Genomic DNA, 22921 nt, shown 5'->3' with positions numbered 1-22921 from the left:
CAAGGGAAGTAGGCATGAAGTATGTAAGGTACCCTTGCTGATAGCCTGGGAACGAAATCATAGTTCTAAATCCCCGTAGTAGCAGTCTGGTAGGTACCTTAATTCATCATAGAGAACTCTGCCTAGTTGATTCTGTTGCCCTTGTAAAGGTTATTGACGAATGAAGCCAAACTTAAGTGCATTTTACTATTTTATTTGTGAGAGAGCACCAGTAACATAAGATGTGATACATTGGCCCTCAAGTTCTTCGGTGCCCTTTCACCGTGACAACGGTTGTATTAGTTTATACTTGTAAAAAGAGAAAATCTTTCTACAAAATTCAAAAAGAGACAATTATTTTCTTGTTGTCTCCCTGTTTTGGTTTTAATCTTCATTTAATGTACATATCAAAGTAGATTTGCTAAAAGTTTCGACAAGATCCATGTGTATAAAACAGCTAGAGCTGCACCAACCGGAAGGGTAACAGCCCAAGAAGTGACAATTTCTTTAACCGTCTCGGATCTCACACTGTTCAATCCCCTTGCAAACCCAACACCCATCACTGCGCCCACGAGAGTATGTGTAGCCGAGATTGGAAGTCCCAATCTTGACGCAAATAGAACTACTAAAGCCGCTGCAAATTCGGCAGCAAATCCCCTAGTTGGTGTCAGCTCCGTAATTTTATTTCCAATTGTTGCCATGACCCTATATCCCCACATCATCAACCCTGCAACAATTCCAAATCCTCCCCAAGCAAGAACATCAATAGGAATTACAATCTCAGCTCCACTGGCATTTCCTTGAAGAATAGATAATGCAGCAGCCAATGGACCTATTGCATTCGCGACGTCGTTCCCTCCATGAGCAAAGGACATGAAGCAGGCTGATAGAACTTGCATGTATCCGAAGACTCCATAGACAATCTTGAGTTGAGTTCCAGTTGGCCCTGCAACTTCGCTGAGGAGCCCAATGTTGCTACTGTTATCAAGCTTATCTGGTTCTTCTGCTGATAATTCAGATTTTTCCAGGAGGTGGCCAAGTTGCTTGTGGATAACCTTGCTAACTAACACTGCACCTATAGTTCCACAAGCCAGGGCCTGGGCAATGGCCACAAGCCAAATTTTGCTAAGTGGAAAAGCTACAAAGGAAGTCCCTGTAACACCTACAAAGACAGCAATGGGTGCAGCAGCGGCGGCGGCTTGTCCTGGATTTGGCGCGCTATATACGAACTATAGGGATAAAAATGACAAATAGAAGTAAAGTTTCTGAAGTTTCAAATGCTTTGTCTTACTGCATAGATGCCTAGATCAAGAAAATAACATACCCTGCGGATGCATTTGTAGACGAGAAATGAAGCAACTGCTCCAATTACAGGGGAAATAACCCACGATGAAACCACACGAGCTAGTGAGCTCCAAAAGACAGCACCAACCCCCCCATATACAAGACCAAACCCTACCATTGCTCCTACAATGCAATGTGTGGTGGAGACCGGCCAACCATAGTATGATGCAATCTGAAATACAAATGAAAAATTCAGACATTGCAGTTGAACAGTGGTCGGAAACTGTAATCAAACAATAAGGAAACTAAGTACTGTTTATGGGTTTTGGAGATGCACCTGCAACCAAGTACCAGATGCAGCCAGAGAAGAAAGCAAGCCAATGAACAACAATGAATCCTTCCCTTGAAAAACACTAGCAACAACTATACCTTTCTGCATCGTACTTGAAACATGAGTCCCCATTAATAATGCCCCCGAGAATTCAAGTACCGCTGCCGTCATTACTGCTTGCCGCAAAGTTAGTGCACCTGACCCCACCGAAGTTCCCATAGCATTTGCAACATCATTTGCTCCAATATTCCAAGCCATGTAAAACCCAAATAAAAGTGTTACATATGACAGCACCTTGGTCTTCAGACTCAAGTTCAGCGATAACGTCTTCATCAAAAATGGAAGAGTAAGAGCTGCAACAGCAATGCATATTGAAATCGCATACGCTGTATTAGATGAAATATTAAAAGCCTTGGCCATTCCGGATCGATTATTTGTTTCTTGCAGTTCTTCTCCTTCATCTCCGGCTTCAGCAAAAGACGATAGAGTTGCCGATGGGTTGATAAATTTAAGATTTCTTGGTCTAAGATTTAGAAAGAAAGACTTCGGCGGTTGTGCTTTGAAAAGTAGTGTACTGCAACCATGCTTATCTTCTCTTTTGAAGATGTGAGTATCACTAAAAAATGAAGAAGAATTATGTCTACATAAGTAGAGATGAGAGTTGTGAAGTAAAGGAAGAAAAGCTTCACGTTTTCCTCCTCCTCCTCTTGCTAAGTTTCTTGTGGGAGAGAAGCAAAGAGATGGAGTCATCTTTTTGGTAGTAAGAACTGTAGTTGCACGTAAACAAAAATGGCTGTATTCTTGGTATTAGTCTATGGATTAGATTAGTTGTGGGCCAAGGAATCTCAACCAAATGAGAAAAAATCAGTGAATTTCTGTACATTTTGATTCTTATTTTTTATTTTTTTTGGACGGAATTCTTTTTGATTCCATTAATAAAAAAGTTTCGTTTTTGTTTTAGATTGGAACTGAGTGGTGGATTTGGTTTGTGTGGAATTCTTCTTCAAATAATCGTATCCACACAAGTCTAAGATCTAAACACAATGAAAATATCAGCAGGGGAAGAGAACAATCATCCAACTATATCCCACTCTATCCAAAGGATTATATGGTTGTACTTGGGCTTTCATCAAGTGTATGCAGGGACCATGAACTTTCATCAGTCTTAGATCATATACAATACAGTAAAACCTCAGGAAAAAAAAAATGGATCAATAATCCATTCAAGATTCTTCATTGTTTGCATATAACTGAGATTAGCACATTAGAATCAAGAAAAAATAGGTATTATTTTATGGTTACATTAAGAATAGAAGCCAAAATCTCCGGCCGGAGTCATTAAAGAATGAATGCAAATCAAACATCTTCACCACTACCACCACTTCTTGAAAGATGTGACAACAAATGTCCTGGTTGAGCCACTGATGAAGAACCTTCACCTAATAAAACAGCAACAACTTCTTTCATAGTAGGTCTTTGTTTAGGAACAGGATGACAACAAGCTAATCCTAATTTCAAAACATTTTCAATCTCATCAGTTTTATATTCTCCTGCAATCCTTACATCAACACATTTACTCAATTCTCCTTGTTCATATAATTCTCTAACAAAATCTATCAATAACAATTCATCTTCAGTCCAAGTAACAATAGGTCTTCTGCCACAAACAATCTCTAGAATCACAACACCGAAACTATACACATCACTAGCTTGAGTTGGTGATGCTAAAACTGCCAACTCTGGTGCTAAATAACCCAATGTACCTACTACTCTTGTAGTACCTGGAACTTGGCCATGTTGATACAGCTTTGCCAACCCGAAATCGCCTAATCGTCCTCGCATTTCTGCGTCCAGTAGTATATTACTCGACTTAATATCGCGATGCAACACAACTTGATCCCAACCATAGAGCAGATAATGCAGACCTTCGGCAACATCGATCATAACCTGTTTTCGTCCAATCCAATTCAGAACTTGTTTCGGCTTATCGAATATCCAATCGTTTAAACTTCCATTAGGTAAATAATCATACACTAACATCAACTGGCTTCCTTTGCGGCACCAACCCTTGATATGAACTAAATTCTTATGCTGCAATCTACCCATACTCGAAATCTCTGCCATGAATTCTCTTAATCCTTGTTTTGAATCATGAGACACACATTTCACTGCAACTTCAGTACCATTTTGTAGAGTTCCTTTATATACTTTACCAAATCCACCAAACCCAAGTAATCCGTCACTCGAAAACCCTTTTGTCGATTCGTTTAACTCTTCGTATGAGAATCTATGTGGCCAGTATTCTAACTCCCATTCCTCAATCTCATTATCTTCTTCTTCTCCACTGTGAAATTTCCCATTTTTTCGAAACCAAATCCAATACAAACAGAGGAAACAGAGTGATGTGCCAAGAAAAGAACCAATTACAATTCCGGCTATTGCTCCAGCTGAAATGGCAGAAGAGCTCGATGAATCCGGTCAGAAAACCGGTAACCCCGTAACATTAATATCTCTAGCGATCGATCCGGCATCGCTAAAACTCCATGCTAGGATTCTTTGAGGTTCAATCCAAGTTACTTTAGAAGCTGAAAAACCAATAAACATTTGATCTGAGACATGATTAGCGATGATCGGATCTCTGTAAGTCAGTAATGGTTTCGACGGCTTCGAAACCCCAACAGGAGCAATAGTAACATTAATCTCGAGCTGGGTTCCATCAAATTCAATCCAAGCTCGAATATTTTGTCCATTTCTCATATTCACAGGTACAAATTTATCACCATTTGATGAATTATAGTAACCAGCAGTCTGGGTTTTTGCTGATTCGATGTTGTTTAGATCAATACCAACATGATTTTCATCTGGATCATTGAATTCGGGGTTTCTTCCTGTATCAAATTCAATAGCCAATAATGGAGATACTGTAGGGACTGTTGAATTTCCGAAGTATTGACCTGAGATTGCACCTGGTGGTGAAGTTGAATTTGAGAGAACAAAAGCTAAACCAAAACCAGGACTTGATGTAATTTGCGGAAGAATAGAGAATATGAAAGAAGTCGAGAATGATGAGATTTGCGTATTGTTATTAGTGTTTGGTTTTACGGGTATTGGAATTGGATAAAAGGCTCTACCAATTGAGAACTGGTTAGTATCATTTTTTAATCGAATAACAGAAGAATCGACTTTTGCATCCTGGATTAATGTGAGATCAGATGTGCTGAATGAGTTGAAGAGGAAATCAAGTGCATTAATGGAGCTGGAGGTGGTGAGAAGGATGAGAAAGACAAGGATTTGGAGTAACATTTCATGAAATTGAAGCAGAGTTTCTTTTATATATATATATATATATATATATATATATATATATATATATATATATAGAGAGAGAGAGAGAGAGTTTACTGCTGCATGGGGTGTGGTTTTAGACTTTTAGTTACCTACCAAATTAGTTGATTTTTCGTTGGTCTTGTTTCAACATTGAACGCAATGCATATAATACATATTAGTCAAATTAGTATAGTCGCCTTCAAGGTCAAGGATAAGAATGGAAATGCGAGGAGATTTTCAACGAAAATCCTGTTTCTCACTTGTTCATCAAAGTTTCAATAAAACCTCCATAATTTCAAGCATTACATTGTTTTGATCATTGCCATTTGAAGGAAAAACTTACCATTACAAGGAAAAATTTGTTCAAATGGAAAAAACAAAAATATGGATACATAGAGTGTTAGAGATATATCTGTGACGTAATACTCAAGCCACCAAGAATGTTCTAGAATGAGATATACATGGAATAATTTTTGTATTCTAGGAAACTTAAAGTTAGGAAATACTTGCGTAACAAGTATTGAGAACTGTATAAATATGTATTCCAGTTGTATTAACTTTGTACATTGAAAATCAATAGAAGTACCTCTTCTCTAAACTCTTCTGTCTCTTTTCTAAACACAAACAATATCAAAACTCGACTTGGTATCATCCTTGTTTGATTCTCCATGACTTTCGTATCTTCTACAATCTCCACAATTTCAACTGTTCTGAATTCTTCTCAATCTATGATGTCTTCTTCTGTTTTTCACAACCACATCACATCATCACTGTTAAGCTTGATGAAACAAATTACTCTCTTTGGCGTGCTCAGTTCTTACCTTATCTACAAGGATACGAACTTGATGATTTTTTCAATGGTGAAAAACCCTGCTCTGTTGCAACTCTTGAAAACACAACAAACCCTAATCCCGAATATACTACTTGGATGAAACAAGATAGAATTCTTCTTGGTTGGATATTTTCGTCTCTTACTCCTGTTGTTTTACGCAAAGTTCATCGTCTTACCACCTCACAGGCAGTTTGGTCTTCTCTTGAGTCTTTATTTGCTTCTAAGTCTGATGCCCATATTCATCATCTTCAGTGTGAACTACGTGCTTTGAAGAAGGGTTCTCTTTCTATGAGAGAATATGTTGATCGTGCTCGTGATATTGTTAATAGTTTAGCTGTTGCTGATACTATAGTTACCAACACTGAATTACGTCATTGTATTCTGGCTGATTTGGGTTCTTCTTATGATGCTATTTTTACTTCCCTTACTACCTTCATGGATACTATGAAGCTTGAAGACTTTATCACTTATCTTCTCACCTTTGAGATACGTGTGGAGCAACAGAGCAAATCTCTGCTTTTTCAACCTGTTGCTAATATTGTTGCTTCTGCAAGAACACCGATGTTGAACTCAAACTCTCAACAAAGAAGTGGTACTGGACAACAATTTGCTAATACTCGTGATAAAATTCCTTTTCAACTATGTGATAAAGATGCTCATCTCTGCTGGAAGCGTTTTGATCGCACTTTTCGACCACAACCTCCTCGTCGTCCATCAAACACGCCTGGTCAGACTGCTGCTGCTCCTCGTGCCTATCTTGCTCAAGCACCAAGGTCACCATCTTATGCTCCTTGGGCTCCTGACAGTGGAGCGACTGATCATATTACCAATGATTTCTCTCGATTACAGCTTCCATCAGAATACAATGGTCCTGACCAGATCAGATTGGGTAATGGTGCTTCTGTTCCGATTTCTCATGTTGGTTCTTCTATTCTAGGAACCCCTGATCGTAAGTTATATCTTAAAAACACAATCTATACTCCTCAGATTTCTCATAATTTGTTATTTGTATCTCGTTTGACAACTGATAACAATGTACTATTTGAGTTTCATCCTGATTTTTGCCTTGTGAAGGATCGATGTACGCGGAAAGTACTTCTACGCGGCTGTAGGGAAGGTGGTCTCTATGAACTTGATTCATCAGCAATCTCCCCAAAAGCTTGTGTTGGTGAACGCACTAGTCTACATAATTGGCACTCTTGGATAGGTCATCCTATGATGAAACTATGCATCATATTATTTCTAAGTTTTCTCTTCCTGTTTCTAGTAATACTATAAGTTTTTGCTCTTCCTGTCATGAGCATCGTAGTCATAAGTTGTCGTTTCCTTCTAGTACAACCAAATATTTGAATCCTTTGGATTTAATTGTCTCTGATGTATGGGGACCGTCTCATTTTTTTTTTCTGATGAAGGATATCGATATTAAACTAGATGACCGCTGCCACGGTGGGACGGCCGACCGAAGAAATCGAATTGAAAACGTGACTTAGAACTCGACAACCAACACCCTTGCAACAGCTCATATATCCCACGGCCAACTCTTGCATCCAACATATACCTCCTTAGCAATTCAATGAAACTTTAAAATCTACACTCTAATCTCTGAAGTCCAGAATCCCAGGCTAGGCTCACCAGCTCGCCATTCTTGCTGCGTTTTGCACAGTTTCTGTGGTTTTCAGAATTCTTGCGAAAAATGCACCCGGATTACGACTCATATCTCTACTGCCTTGCTTCCAATCCTCGAAACCAACTCACACACCCTTTATGATTCAATCAATCACGGCCATTCACATCTTAATCTCCACCAATCGCAGCCCAGAAACCATGCAACCGAGCCACCATTTTCTAGCTGTTTTTGCATTTTTTCTGCACGAACTCTGCCAGCCACATCTCCCTCCTTGTACAGTCCTAACATACATCTAATTCATCAATGCATTTTAGAAGCACATTGCTCAATTCATTGCAATACCATTCAGTTCTTAAACTTGCATCACAACTTTAGTCCCATGGCAACACTCTCATATGTATCACTCCATTTCATCTTTCCCTGCACTCCCAGCGTTCATCCACATTCCATACACTGCAACAGAAACACCAACATTGCCACAAGCCATTGTCACCTGCAAACCAACTCCCAGCCCTCAGTTTCACCATCAGTGCCATCACCTGCAGGTCAGCCACCACCACTTGAATAACAACTGAAATACAACTTCCCTTTGCAGCAATCAACAACACCATTTCAGACCCAACACATTCTGTTACAATCACCAGCTCCACAGCTCAGTTCAAGCTCCCTGCAACAGCTGCACTCAGCTTCTTCACAGCATCAGGCTAGTACCCTTTAGTTCCTACTCCAGCTACATCCACTTCCATAGTGAATCCCGAACTATAGAAATACATACTACAAATTAAGTTTCCATTGCAGTGCAGGCAAAGACCATTTTACTTGCCAGTTCTGTTGCAATTTTTCAAATCCTAAATTTCAGTAATTGGCAACAATGGAAGCAATTGAGTTCTAAATCTACGTTATGTCCATTCAGATGGAGCGAACCAATGTACACAGTCTCTCTTATTAGCCCATGTAACACCCACAACTCTATTCTCTTTACCGATGCTTCATAAATTCCTTATCCTTGTTTTACATTGCACCATAACTGCTTTCATTTTTAATTGCAGCTAAAGTCGAACCAGTAGGTACGAGACGAGTATCACATAACGTAGCTTAAACCCATGAATGCAGATGAATCGTAATAAAGACAAATCACTAGCAAAAATACACACCAATTCCCACTTACTGTCTAAATTACAAAATCTACAGTATTAGAAGACAAAAGAATATGAAACTCAAAAATTGATTGCTAATTATCATTTGCATTAATCTTACCTCAAACCGAACAAACTGATTGCAATATTCAACTTAGAAAAAAAAATTAGGACCTCATCAAAATCGCAGAAACCCTAATTCAACCAAATACATCAGGTTGACGTTTCTCTGTAAAATAATCGACTGCAGAAGTGATTACAGTTCACCCATTTTTGAAGGGTTACAGGTTAGAGAATATTGAATATTTAATCAACCAAATCCAAACTCTGTACTCTAAAGTCGAAATTGAGTAAAGATTAATGGAGATTTAGGGTGTGAATCGATGGAGATGAAACTGGATTTTGATTTCGACGAAGAAGAAAGGATTGGAGAGAGATTTCTGCTGCTGTTCGAATCCTGTTTGGGGGAAAGAATAGATAGGAAGAAGAGAAGAATAAAAAGGGAGGAAAAATGAAATATTGGAACTGGCCGGGATTCGACCCCACGATCCCTAACTGTATTCCGTGTTTTTGCTTTTTTTCGTTTTACAGAAATGTCCTCAACATTATTAATTATTTACGTATATTTAAAGAAGGAAAAAAATCAAAGAGGGGCAGTGAGGTCTTTTCATCGTGAACCAAATCCAATCTTTTTTGTGAAATTGGAAAAAAAAAGTCATGTCCCATTTGACACAAAGTCACCATATATAGAGTCCTCCCTCGCTTCGCTCGGTCGGCCTAATTATTTTTATTGATGCACACAGTCGTTTTACTTGGATGTTTCCTATGTCTCATAAATCAGAAGTATCTTCTATCTTTCTTGTGTTTCAAAAGCATGTGGAAAACCTTTTCAATAGAAAAATCAAAAAATTTCCGTCAAACAATGCTGCTGAGTATCGTAAACTCACTTCTTACCTTCAACAACAAGGTATTTTTCATCGATTCTCCTGTCCACATACGTCTGAACAAAATGGTTTAGTAGAAAGAAGACATCGTCATATCCGTGAAACTGGTCTTACTCTTTTATCTATGGCATATGTCCCTTCCTCTTACTAGTATGATGCATTTTTTACCACATGTTATCTAATAAATCGTTCTTCATCTTCTACTCTTGAAAAGATTTCTCCTTATGAAGCTCTTTTTGGTACATCTCCAGACTATAACTCTCTGCGTGTGTTTGGTTGTTTGTGCTATCCTCATCTACGTCCCTATAGGTCCCATAAGATGGAATCATTATCTTCTCCTTGTGTTTTCATAGGGTATAGTCCTTCACATAAAGGGTATAGATGTCTTCATATTCCTACTGGTCGTGTTTATGTTAGTCGACATGTTGTGTTCAATGAGACTGTCTTTCCTTTTGCTGCGTCGATCACATCATCTCCTACATCCACTAATCAGGTAATTTCTACTCCACTAAACATCATTCCATTTTCTATGAGCATGCCTACTGTTGTTGCACAACAACAACCAAGTTCTAGTGGTGATGAATTACTTTCTTCACAAATTGTTGTTAATCCAACATCTCAAGAGGAATTATCATCCAGTTCTCCAGCTAATATTTCTGTCTCAACTAATGCTGCACCCAATGCTTCTATCAATGATGTTACTTCTTCTTTATCTATAACACTAACACCTGATACATCTGATACTTCTATTAATCATCCAATGATAACTAGATCTAAAGATGGTATCTTCAAGCCAAATTCTAAGTATGCTCTTGTTGTTGATTTTGAACCAACTTGTTATTCACAAGCTCAAGCAGATCCAAAGTGGCATCATGCATCAGATACATAATACAATGCATTGCTTCAAAATGGTACGTGGACTTTGGTACCTTATCATCCATCAATGAATCTTATTGGCTGTAAATGGGTGTTTCGCATTAAACGTAAAGCTGATGGAACCATTGAAAGATATAAAGCTCGTTTAGTTGCTAAAGGATACAATCAAAAAGAAGGTGTTGATTATGGTATAACTTATAGTCCAGTTCTGAAGCCTTGCATTATACGTATCATTCTTACCTTGGAAATTTCAAATAATTGGTCTCTTAACCAATTTGATGTTCAGGATGCATTTTTACATGGAAATCTTGAAGAGGAAGTTTATATGAAACAACCCCCAGGTTATATCAATCCTAATTTTCTTGCATATATGTGCACATTGCATCGTTCTCTTTATGGATTGAAACAGGATCCACGTGCCTGGTATCATCGTCTTAGTTATTTCTTGTTGCACAATGGTTTTGTCACTTTCCAAGTGTGATTCTTCTTTATTTATTAGACGTGATGATACAGGGAATGCTTTCTTACTCTTCCATGTCGATGATATCATTCTTACTGGCTCAAGTTCATCAGGTTTGGCATCTATTCGCAATTCATTACAGAATGAACTTACAATCAAAGATCTTGGTCCTTTATCTTATTTTCTTGGAATTGAAGCAACGTGTACGTCTTCTGGATTATTTCTTACACAAAGAAAATATATTCATGATCTTCTTGTTAGAGTCAAAATGGATGGTGTTAAACCTATACAAACTCCACTAAGCACATCTGGAGATATGCCATCCGATCATAGTGTTTCACTTACTGATGCAACCGAATACAGAAGCATTGTTGGAGCTTTACAGTACTTGACATTCACTCGTCCGTATTTGGCTTATGCTGTTAACAAAGCATGTCAGTTCATGCATAATCCAACTGAATTTCACTGGGGTTTAGTCAAACGTATATTACATTATTTAAAACACACATCTATATTTGGTATATGTCTTAAACTAGCAACCAACATACAGTTGTCTTTCACTGCTTATACAGACTCTGATTGGGCTGGTTCTTTGGATGATCGTAGATCTACAAGTGGTTATTGTATATTCTTAGGTGGTAATATCATTTCTTGGAGTGCTCGAAAACAAAAGACTGTTTCTCGTAAACCAGTACTGAAGCTGAGTATCGAGGTCTTGCAATTGTCACTGCAGAAATCATGTGGATTCAAGCTCTTCTGACAGAATTATAAGTGACAACTAAATCTCCGTCTGTCTTGTGGTGTGATAATCTTGGAGCTACTTATCTTACAGTCAATCCTATATTTCATGCTCGAACAAAACACATAGAGATAGACTATCATTTTGTTCGTGATCAAGTTGCTTCCAAACAGCTGGATGTTCGATTTATTTCCTCCAAGGATCAAGTAGCAGATATATTCACAAAACCCTTGTTTAAAGATCATTTTATAACTCTAAGAACCAAGCTTACGGTTCAAGATGACCCATTTCGATTGCGGGAGGGTGTTAGAGATACATTTGTGACGTAATACTCAAGCCACCAAGAATGTTCTAGAATGAGATATACATGGAATAGTTTTTGTATTCTAGGAAACCTAAAGTTAGGAAATACTTGCGTAACAAGTATTGAGAATTGTATAAATATGTATTCCAGTTGTATTAACTTTGTACATTGAAAATCAATAGACGTACCTCTTCTCTAAACTCTTATGTCTCTTTTCTAAACACAAACAATATCAAAACTCGACTTAGAGAATCAATTACAGAGGTTAAAAGGTCAACTTTTTATCTGCAATCATTGCCATTTGATGATCAAACTAACAACCACATTGAAGACATCATCAACAAAATAAATCATTGGAAAGGCATTCAGGCAGAATTCTGGCAGAAAAAATCCTGTGATCACTGGGTCAGGAAAGCAGACAATAATACTTCTTATTTTCATGGTTTTGCTAACAGAAAGAGAGCCAGAAACAACATTGTTTCTTTAAAAGACTCACATGGTAGATGGTATCATACTAGTAATGACCTAGTTAACCTGCTTACTAGTCATTTTTCAAGAATAGCTACCACCACCAATCCTTTGTTTTCAGATTCTTCATTTGATCATATTCATAAGCTAATTACTCCTTCAGATAATGACAGTCTCATGTTAATTCCCACCAAGGATGAAATCTACAATGTGGTAAAAAGCATGCCTTGTTGGAATTCTCCGGGACCAGATGGTTTTCCCGCAGGTTTCTTTCAAACCCAGTAGAATACAGTAGGGGATGACATTACCAATATGGTGCAGGAATTTTTTAAAACTCGGAAATTACCATCTCATCTAAACCATACTTCCATCTGTCTTATTCCGAAAACCCAATACCCATCAACACCAAATGACTATAGGCCAATAGGACTGTGTAATAACTCCTATAAAGTTATATGAAAACTGTTTGTTAATAGGATGAAGACACTGATGGAAAAATTCATATCCCCTACTTAGGTTGCATATGTTCCTAAAAGATATATAAATGATAACATCATCATAGCGCTTGAGTTAGTCAATTCAATGAAGAAATCAAAGTCTAAGAAAGGGTATATAGCTCTTAAATTAGATATGTCAAAGGCCTTCGATCGACTGGAATGGTCTTTTATAGATCATATGCTTCAGTCTTTAGGCTTTTGCACAGAGTGGCGTGAACTGATCCAGCAGTGCATATCAACAGTTCAAATTTCTATAAAGTTGAACGGTAGCTCTTGTGATTAGTATCATCCCTCACATGGTCTTTAGTAGGGGGATCCATTATCCCCATATTTGTTTATTATAGCTATGGAGTATTTTTCAAGAAGTCTCTTCCTAGCTGAGCAGAATAACTTAATTAAGGGTATCAAGGTGGCAAAAGAATCTCCTCCAATTAATCATTTACTTTTCGCAGATGATTGTTTGCTCTTCTTTCAAGTTGATCAAAGAAGTATTTCTTCTGTTCTTGATATATTAAGCAATTTCGGAGCTATATCAGGTTAGATGATAAACTTTTCTAAATCAACAACATTCATTACATGAGACCTTTCACATCAACAAAAACTGGAAATAATCAACAAACTAGGAGTCAGACAACTATGTAAATCTGATAAGTATTTGGGTCTGTCGATTCTGCTTGGTAAATCTAAAACTTCATCTTTTGAATCAATTAGTGATGCTTTTAACAGCAGACTGAGTGGCTGGAATTCTAAACTCCTAAACCAACCATCCAGAACTACCATGGTTAAATCAGTTTTAAACTCAATTTCATCGCATTATATGAGTAATTTTAGACTGCCTAAGTATACCTTGAAGCAACTTGATGCTATACAAAGAAAATTTTGGTGGGGACGTAGATCAAATAAAGGTATCAACATAATTGCTTGGAATTCACTATGTAATTCAAAACATGAAGGTGGCTTAGGATTTAGAAACTTAGAACAATTTAACATGGCTCTATTAGCAAAATTAGATTGGAGACTATGTACAAAATCAGAACAGCTGTGGGTTAAACTTCTGAAGCCCAAATATTCACCTTATTGTGATTTCCTACATCTTCAAGAAGAACACTCTAATTCTTCATGGATTTGGAAAGGGATAGAGCAGTGCCTCCGTATAGTTAGAAAGTTTCATAGGTGGGATGTTAGATGTGGCACTAAAATTCTAGTTTGGTACGATAAATGGGTTAAGGGGTTAGATCAACCACCTACTCCAAATAATTATTTTGCAGAGCCGGCTAGATTTGTTTATGTATGTGATCTCGTGTTACAAAATCCAAAAAGATGGAACAATAATCTAGTTAAAGTTGTGTTCGACGCAGATACTGCAAATCTTATCCTGAAGATGCAGCTAGTTCAGCATGGTCAAGATACTTTGATCTGGGAACCAGATAGAAGAGGTGCATTTACTGTAAAATCAACATACAATGCTCTAACTCCAAGAAGTCGACAATCTCAGATAGTGCCTAAAGTAATGTGGAAACAACTATGGAAGATAAACACCCCTCATAGGGTCAAACATTTCATTTGGAAATATCTAAGAAACATAGTACCAACACTAGTCAAGCTAATTTTTTACAAGGAAGACTGTTAGAGCATTGCTCGGTCGAACTCGCATGTGTTGCTATCTCAAGCATGTTTGTCAATGTTAGTGATCAAAACTATAAGTCTTGATTTCTAGCTTATACAGCTAAATGTCTCGGACTAGAATAGAAAGTGTAGTTGAGCTCAATAACTCCATGGCAATCATCATACAAGACGAAGGACTACTCAAGGAACTGGTGGATCTCCATCGAATAAAAGGTATGTGGAGACTTGAACTTATCTGTCACTCAAAAGTCTATCTATTCTATCTCCCACTCTTGAGATAAAAGTCGTTTTGATATATAGACTTTCATTATGCACATTTGCTATTTCGAGCCGAGTTTATCTCGCCTATCTATTTCTCGAAATATGTGTTGGTAAGCTTTCGCTTTAACCAAGTTCATCTTTACCTAGTGACGAAAGTCATGACAAGTTTCAATCACTTTGGAAATTGCTTACTTTGACGAAAAATAGTTTGTGAATAACAACTATAGAATATCAACGTCCTCTAAGAATGTTCCAATAATTGAAATGAGAGTTTAGATTATATAACCATTGGATGATATAAGCATTATTGTGGAAACACATATATGTATAAGTCCTTATTCCTTGAACCGAAGTTTGTGAAATTTGTTGATCAAGAGAAATGGAAGTGGCGTGAGCCAAGTCCGCGAACTGGCGGAATTTCTCAACCGAGAATTTCTGGTGGAGTTTGTGAACTCCTTCCATGAGCTTAAGTCCGCGAACTTGAGCAGGTTATATCTAAAACCGGTTGTTCTTGAACTCATATTTATTTAAACTAAGGAATGCTTTTGCAAACCATGGCTATAAAGTTCATGAACCGATTCGAGTGAATCAAACCGTTTTTGCTTCGATTGTATCTTGTGTAGTTACATAAGATCTAAGCAATTGAACAACTCTCTAACTAGTTCATTTGAGTCATTTGAACTAGTTATGGTGAAGAAGAATATGGTTGATATGAAAATAATCATATAGCTAACCATTTGGTTAACTATTGTTGAACCAACAAATGTTAATGTTTGGGAATGGTTCGTAAACCCAAAATTGGACATTTCATTTGTGTGTGTTAGAGCATAGCTCGGTCGACCTCGCATGCGTTGCTATATCAAGCATGTTTGTTAATGTTAGTGATCAAAACTACGAGTCTTGATTTCTAGTCTACACAGCTAAGTCTCGGACTAGGATAACAAAGTGTAGTTGAGCTCAAGGACTTCATGGAGATTCATCATACAACGACGAAGATCTAATAAAGGAACCGTGGAAATTCATCAACAAAAAGGTATGTGGAGACTTGAACTTATCTATCACTCAAAAGTATATCTACTCTATCTCCTACTTCTTATGAGACAAAAGTCGTATGCTATATAGACTGGATCATACACATTTGATATTTCGAGCCGAGTATATCTCGCCTATCTATATATCGAAATCATATGTTGGTAAAGCGTTTCGCTTTGATCAGGTTTATCTTCACCTAGTGACGAAAGTCATAATGTTTCAATCACTTTGAAAATCGCTTTGACGAGAAATAGGGTAACAACTACATAACGTCCTCTAAGAATGTTTCAATGGTTGGAATGAGAGTTTAGGTATATATAACCAATGATGGATATAAGCATTATGTGGAAACACATATGTGTATAAGTCCTATTCCTTAATCCTAAGTTTGCGAACTTTGTTGCTTGAGAGAAACCGGAGGAATTGGCTTTGCCAAGTCCGCGAACTCAGTTTGCAAACCCAGTCCGCGAACTGACGGAAGTTCTCTTACCAAGAATTTCTGCTGGGATTTCCAAAAACTCGTTTGCGTGTTTAGTCCGCGAACTCAGTCCACGAACCTAGTCTGCAAACTGGCGGAAGTCTCTTTGCCTAGATTTTCTGCTGAGTTTGGAAACTCTGCCGGTTTCCTTAAGTCCGCGAACTTGTTTGCGAACTTGAGTGGGTTATGATCTAAAGATGTGCTCTGAACATGAAACTTAAATTACTAAGGAATGCAGTATGCAAACCGTTGCTATAAAGTTCATGAGCCGATTCAAATCGAATCGAATCATCTTTGTTTCAATTGTGTCTTGTATAGTTACATAAGATCTCATTGCAATTGAACAACTCTCTAACTAGTTCATTTGAGTCAATTGAACTAGTTATGGTGAAGAAGAACAAGGTTAATATGAAATGCTCATATGGTTAACCTTTTGGGTTACTATGTTGAACCAACATACACGTACACGTTTGGGCACGGTTTTCACAAACCCAGTAAACGTATATCTGAAATGTGTGTGACAAGATAAGTTTTCGATCTAACGGTTGAGAAATATTAGTTTGAATCTAAATCAGGTTTTCATCCAACGGTGAATAGTGATTGCTTTGTACCTAAGGCAAAACCCTGATTTGAAGACTATATAAAGGAGACATCTAGCATTGGGAAAAACTAATCCCCACACGTTTGTGTGATACTAGTGCGCTCGCTAGAGTCGATTCTCCTCTAACCTTTGGTTTTCTTCTCTAAAACCAGGTTAACGACTTAAATACTTCATTGGGATTGTGAAGCCAGACCGATACTACTTTTATCGTAGTTGTGTGATCTGATCTTGCATCTTCTATCGTACGAGTACAATATTATTGATTGGCTTGAGATCATGAGAGTTCTCCGATAGGCAAGATTAAGAAGTCACAAACATCTTCGTCTCATTGTATGTGATTCCTCGACATCCTCTTGTTTATACAAGTAAGACTATTGTGAGGTGATTGATTAATCTAGGTTGTTCTTCGGGAATATAAGAACGGATTATCAATTGGTTTCTGTTCACCTTGATTTCATATCATAAGACGGAACAAAAACCTAGGGTTCTTCTGTGGGAGACAGATTTATCCTTTGATAGACTTTTCTGTGTGAGACAGATTTCTTTATTATCAAGTCTGCGATTTTGGGTTGCAGCAACTCTTAGTTGTGGGTGAGATCAGCTAAATCAAGTGCGTAGTATCCTGCTGGGATCAGAGGCGTAGGGAGTACAACTGTACCTTGAATTAGTGGGAGACTGATTGGGGTTCAACTATAGTCCACTCCGAAGTTAGCTTGGAGTAGGCTAGTGTCTGTAGCGGCTTAATACATTGTGTATTCAATCTGGACTAGGTCCCGGGGTTTTTCTGTATTTGCGGTTTCCTCGTTAACAAAATTCTGGTGTCTGTGTTATTTCTATTTCCGCATTATATTTGTTATATAATTGAAATAATACAGGTTGTGCGTTAAAGATCATCAATTAGAAATCCGATCTTTGGTTGTTGATTGATATTGATTGATCCTTGGACATTAGTCTTTGGTACCGTCCAAGTTATCTCTCTTTGATAAAGACTCGCAGATTTCTATTTGCTTGAGTAAAGATCAAATCGAGAGATTGAGATATTAACTCCTTGAGATACTTTTTATCTAGATTGAGTCTGATTGTCTAGTTGATTCTCTAGAAAGTGTTTTGGAGTTAGTCCATACAGATTGCTAAGCGAAATATTGGGTGGTGTTGTTAGACCCCCGCTTTTTCAATTGGTATCAGAGCAGGCAAACATGTTTAAAGACCTCAAAAGTCTGTGTTTGTAGCGATCTGACTATATGGACCATAAAGTCTCAATTGACGCTTCACCAGGTTTAAAAAAAACCCGCAAGAAAAGGTCTGACAAACTGATGTCTCTTCAAAAAGGGTTGGATGAACAAATCCAGATCAATTATGGTCTTGTTGCATAAATTGCAATTCTTAAGGATTTGATATCTGGAAATACTCCCTTTGAGAATTTGAAAAATCTCAGTTGTTCCTCTCTCAAGAAAAGTCATAAGTCAGATAGTAATCAATGGCAGGATGTTGAGAAAACTGATATGACAAGGAACCAGTCAGACAATCTTCAAAGCATATGCTCATGTTGTGATCCATCCGATCATATACAACAAGCATGTATGTCTTTTCAAAAGAGTCAACGTTGCAAGTAATCTTTGTAAGAAAGCTAAACAACTGTATGATTCTCTAAAATTTCATACAACACTACCAGGAAAATCTAAATCGAGAAGTATTAGTAGTATGGGTGCCTTTGCTTTAAGATCTACATCTCCCTTTCAATGGTTTCTTGATAGTGGATGTAGTCGACATATGACAGGAGACCTCACATGGTTTATTTTTTCTGTTGACTATGAAGGAGGTCCTGTAACGTTCAGAGATGGAAGTTGTTGCTACATTAGAAAAACAGGAACAAAACCTACACGGTGTTCCAGAAATCCATGATGTGGTATACGTTAAAGGTATGACTGCTAATCTTCTTTCTATTAGTCAAATTTGCGACAAGGGCCATCGAGTTATCTTCAATGCGAATGGATGTGACATTGTTGACAAATCTGGGAAAGTGATCTTCCAAGGAACTCGTGGTAAAAACAGTTGTTATCTTCTTGATACTCAGTTTAGCAACCACTGCAATTTGACTAAGGTGGAATCTACACATCTTTGGCATGAGCGTTTTGGTCACATCAATTATCGCCTTCTAACTAAGATCATTAACAAAGAACTTGTTAGAGGCATTCTCAAAATCAATGCAAAGATTGAAGGTGTATGTGGTTCCTGTCAAAAGGGTAAGCAAACAAAAGTTCACCACAAATCATCTCGAGATATTCTCACTAAAGCTCCACTTGATTTAATTCATATGGATCTCTTCGGACCAATTCAACAACCCACTGTTGCCGGTAAGAAGTATGCTTTAGTTATGGTAGATGATTACACCATATTTACTTGGGTTGCATTCCTATCCCATAAGAATGAAACCCTTGGTGAATTCAAGATTATTGTTAAAAGGATCCAGAACGAACAAGGTCGCAAACTAAAGAAAATTAGAAGCGATCGTGGCACTGAATTCAAAGACACCAAGGTATTTGATTTATGTGACGAACTGGGGATCATTCAACAATACTCACCACCGATTACTCCTCAAGCTAATGGATTTGCTGAAACAAAGAATAAGAACATCCAGGAAATGGCCAGGGTAATGCTCCACAACAAAAACTTACCATTAAGATTTTGGGGAGAAGCTGTCTTTGCAGCATGTTACTTGATCAACCGTGTGTATTTGCGGTCTAAAACTTTTAACACTCTTTATGAGTTATGGTATGGAAGGAAACCCAACCTACACTATCTCAGGGTGTTTGGAAGTAAGTGTTATATTCTGAAAGCTCGAGAACAGAAAGGGAAATTCGACACCAAAAGTGACGAAGGTATCTTTCTTGGCTATGCTTCTGATAGTCGTGGTTTTCGAGTTTTTAATATCAGAACACAAGTCATGATGGAATCTTCTAATGTTATCATCGACGAAGTAATTTTCGTCAAGATAGTTCTCCTGCTGAGTTGCCTCCAACAGAGACAATTGAGAAAGCCAAAGAAATTCCAGAATCAGTTGAAGTTATCCCAACTATTACTGATCCTGACATTTCTAGTGACGAGGAGAAGAGCACTGATCAAGCCATTCCTGATGAACAAGAACGTGTCCCTCCACGACATCTCTGGGTTCAAAGGAATCATGACCCCAACAATATCATTGGGGAAAGGGATTCTACAACCAAAACAAGAGGTCAACTTCAAAATATATGTAATTTTGGTTGTTATCTTTCGCAGTGGAACCAAGGAATATTGATGAAGCTCTGAAAGATCCCTTTTGGGTAAATGCGATGCATGAAGAGTTAAATCAATTTGAAAGACGAGATGTCTGGGATCGTGTACCTTGTCCTCCAAATGTCAATATTTTCGGTACCAAATGGATATTCAAGAACAAGTCAGATGAATTTGGAATAATTGTCAGAAATAAAGCCAGACTTGTCGCTCAAGGATATTCACAGATTGAAGGAATCGATTTTGACGAAACCTTTGCACCTGTGGCACGTCTTGAGTCCATTCTAATTTTATTGGCCCATGCCTGCTTCCTCAAGGTTAAGTTGTTTCAGATGGACATAAAATCAGCGTACCTGAATGGAATTTTAAAAGAGGAAGTCTATGTCGCTCAACCTAAGGGATTCGAAAATCCTGATTTCCCAGATCATGTGCTAAAGCTCAAAAAGAAGTTATATGGATTGAAGAAAGTACCAAGAGCCTGGTTTGAGAAACTTACTGCCTCTCTTATTAGAAAAGGATTTTCAAGAGGAGGAGCTGATATAACATTGTTTACCAAATGGAGTGGGAAAGATGTTGTCATTGCTCAAATCTATGTAGATGATATCATCTATGGATCAACTTCTGAAAAATTCGCAAAAGACTTTCAAGTCTCTCTTGCTAAAGAATTTGAAATGAGAAATGTTGGCGAATTAAAATTCTTCTTAGGATTACAGATTCAACAAAATAAGGAGGGAATTTACTTATCCCAAGAGAAGTACGCACGTAATCTTATGTCAAGATTCGGTCTGGATAAGTCGTCTCCTAAGTTGACTCCCATGCCTACTACTAGTAAATTGCACATGGATAAGAAAGGAGCAAAAGTGGATCAAAAACTATATCGATCCATTATAGGTAGTCTTTTGTATCTTACAACTACTAGACCTGATATTTCTTTCAGCGTTGGTTGTTGTGCCAGGTTTCAGGCGGATCCAAAAGAATCTCATCTTGCAGCTGCAAAAAGAATCATACGATATATAAATCATACTGTTGGGTATGGTCTCTCGTACACTTTTGATACTAATACTGACCTTTCTGCTTATTCTGGTGCTGATTGGGAAGGATGTGTAGAAGACAGAAAAAGTACATCGGGGGGCTTCTACTATGTGGGTTTCAATCTTGTAGCGTGGCATAGCAAGAAGCAAAACTCTCAATACCTGTCTACATGTGAAGCAGAATATATTGTTGCCGAATCATGTTGTACTCAACTCCTACGGATGAAACAAATGCTTGCTGATTATGGAGTTGGAATAATGAAGATATTTTGTGATAACTCCAGTGCGATTCGAATTACTGAGAATCCTGTTGAGCACTCAAGAACAAATCACATTGACATACGGTGTCATTTTATTCGTGATCTTTATGAAAATGGTTCATTGGTATGGAATTTGTGCCTTCCGAACAACAATTGGCTTATATTCTCACCAAACCCTTAGACACTGCAACTTTTCAACAGTTGTGGCAGTCTATTGGTGTTGTTTTGGTTCATTAAACCGTTTCGATGACTCTTGCCCCTATGTTTATCCTTATCTTTGGGCAATTGAGTCTGAAACTCCAGTAGATACTTTCCAGTTAAGTTTCGGTAGGATTGTTGTTGTTTTCTTTTTAGTATCTCTTTAGTGCTTCAAAATCCTTCTTTTCTTCGAAATTAAGGTCGCTCTTGTTGTTCTTTCGGGAATGACATCAAATGGGGGAGAGTTCTTTTGAACTTGTGCTTAATGGTAATATCTTGCGGGGTGTGCGGCTGTGGAATTTTATAGGGGTTATCTTGTATCTTAAAACTCCTTGATGAATGCATTTATCTTCGACTTTATGATTGCATCTAAATTAAGTTGGTATGTATTTTTTTCTTTTAGTCTATGAAACGTCTCTTCTCGGAAATTTCATTAAGATCCCGTTCTTGTAGCTTTGCCAATTTTATTGACAAAAAGAGGGAGAATTAATGTGTAGTTCTACTACATTTACATATGGATTTCGGATCATTGTGTAAGGGGGAGTGGTTTCCATGTGAGATGGAGTATTGACTAAGGGGGAGTGATACATATCACCATAGTATTATTGTTAAAGTCGTGATGCAATTGGACTTTGATGTTACATAATAATATTATGTCACTGTATAATGATGATCGAGAATCTCGATTTCTCTCATTGTTATAGCTACGGATCTTCAACAACGGTGATGCTAAACTTACAACCTTTGGGATCATTGGAGTACTTGGAAGGACGAAGATTTCAGGGAACGTTGAAGATTAGACTGTGGAATAGGAGCCACTAAAGTTTATCTTTTTTGTATTCCATATGCATTAATAGTTTTGTCACTAAAATTGACAAAGGGGGAGATTATTAGAGCATAGCTCGGTCGACCTCGCATGCGTTGCTATATCAAGCATGTTTGTCAATGTTAGTGATCAAAACTATGAGTCTTGACTTCTAGTCTACATAGCTAAGTCTCGGACTAGGATAAAGAGGGGAGTTGAGCTCAAGGACTTCATGGCGATTTATCATACAACGACGAAGATTTACTCAAGGAACCGTGGAACTTCATTAACAAAAAGGTACGTGGAGACTTGAACTTATCAATCACTCAAAAGTCTATCTACTCTATCTCATACTTCTTATGACACAAAAGTCGTACGCTATATAGACTGGATCATACACATTTGATATTTCGAGGCGAGTATATCTCACCTATCTATATCTCGAAATCATGTGTTGGTAAAGCGTTTCGCTTTGATCAGGTTTATCTTCACCTAGTGACGAAAGTCATAATGTTCCAATCACTTTGAAAATTTCTTTGACGAGAAATAGTGTAA

The 22921-nt window shown here is 37.7% G+C and overlaps 4 protein-coding genes across 4 annotated transcripts; 1 reads left to right on the top strand and 3 right to left on the bottom strand.

Annotated features, from left to right (window-relative positions):
* Window positions 1-230: 230 nt before the first annotated feature.
* LOC113282366 (inorganic phosphate transporter 2-1, chloroplastic-like) lies at window positions 231-2413 on the bottom strand. Its single transcript, XM_026531347.1, has 3 exons — window positions 1601-2413; window positions 1304-1495; window positions 231-1208 (listed from the first exon to the last, which is right to left on the bottom strand). The coding sequence occupies exons 1-3, from the start codon at window positions 2342-2344 to the stop codon at window positions 387-389; spliced, it is 1758 nt and encodes a 585-aa protein (XP_026387132.1). The 5' UTR covers window positions 2345-2413; the 3' UTR covers window positions 231-386.
* Window positions 2414-2792: 379 nt separating this feature from the next.
* On the bottom strand, window positions 2793-4914 carry LOC113282365 (L-type lectin-domain containing receptor kinase S.1-like). Its single transcript, XM_026531346.1, has one exon. The coding sequence runs from the start codon at window positions 4895-4897 to the stop codon at window positions 4073-4075; it is 825 nt and encodes a 274-aa protein (XP_026387131.1). The 5' UTR covers window positions 4898-4914; the 3' UTR covers window positions 2793-4072.
* Window positions 2951-3718, bottom strand: LOC113279418 (L-type lectin-domain containing receptor kinase S.1-like). Its single transcript, XM_026528112.1, has one exon. The coding sequence runs from the start codon at window positions 3716-3718 to the stop codon at window positions 2951-2953; it is 768 nt and encodes a 255-aa protein (XP_026383897.1).
* A 5489-nt stretch (window positions 4915-10403) lies between the features above and the next one.
* Window positions 10404-11556, top strand: LOC113279417 (uncharacterized mitochondrial protein AtMg00810-like). The gene is made up of 2 exons (XM_026528111.1): window positions 10404-10677; window positions 10850-11556. Exons 1-2 carry the CDS (start codon window positions 10404-10406, stop codon window positions 11554-11556), a joined length of 981 nt encoding a protein of 326 aa, XP_026383896.1.
* Window positions 11557-22921: the final 11365 nt, after the last annotated feature.

The sequence above is a fragment of the Papaver somniferum genome, chromosome 5, assembly GCF_003573695.1.
Source record: "Papaver somniferum cultivar HN1 chromosome 5, ASM357369v1, whole genome shotgun sequence".
Taxonomy (NCBI): domain Eukaryota; kingdom Viridiplantae; phylum Streptophyta; class Magnoliopsida; order Ranunculales; family Papaveraceae; genus Papaver; species Papaver somniferum.
This window is presented reverse-complemented; position numbering and strand designations above follow the sequence as displayed.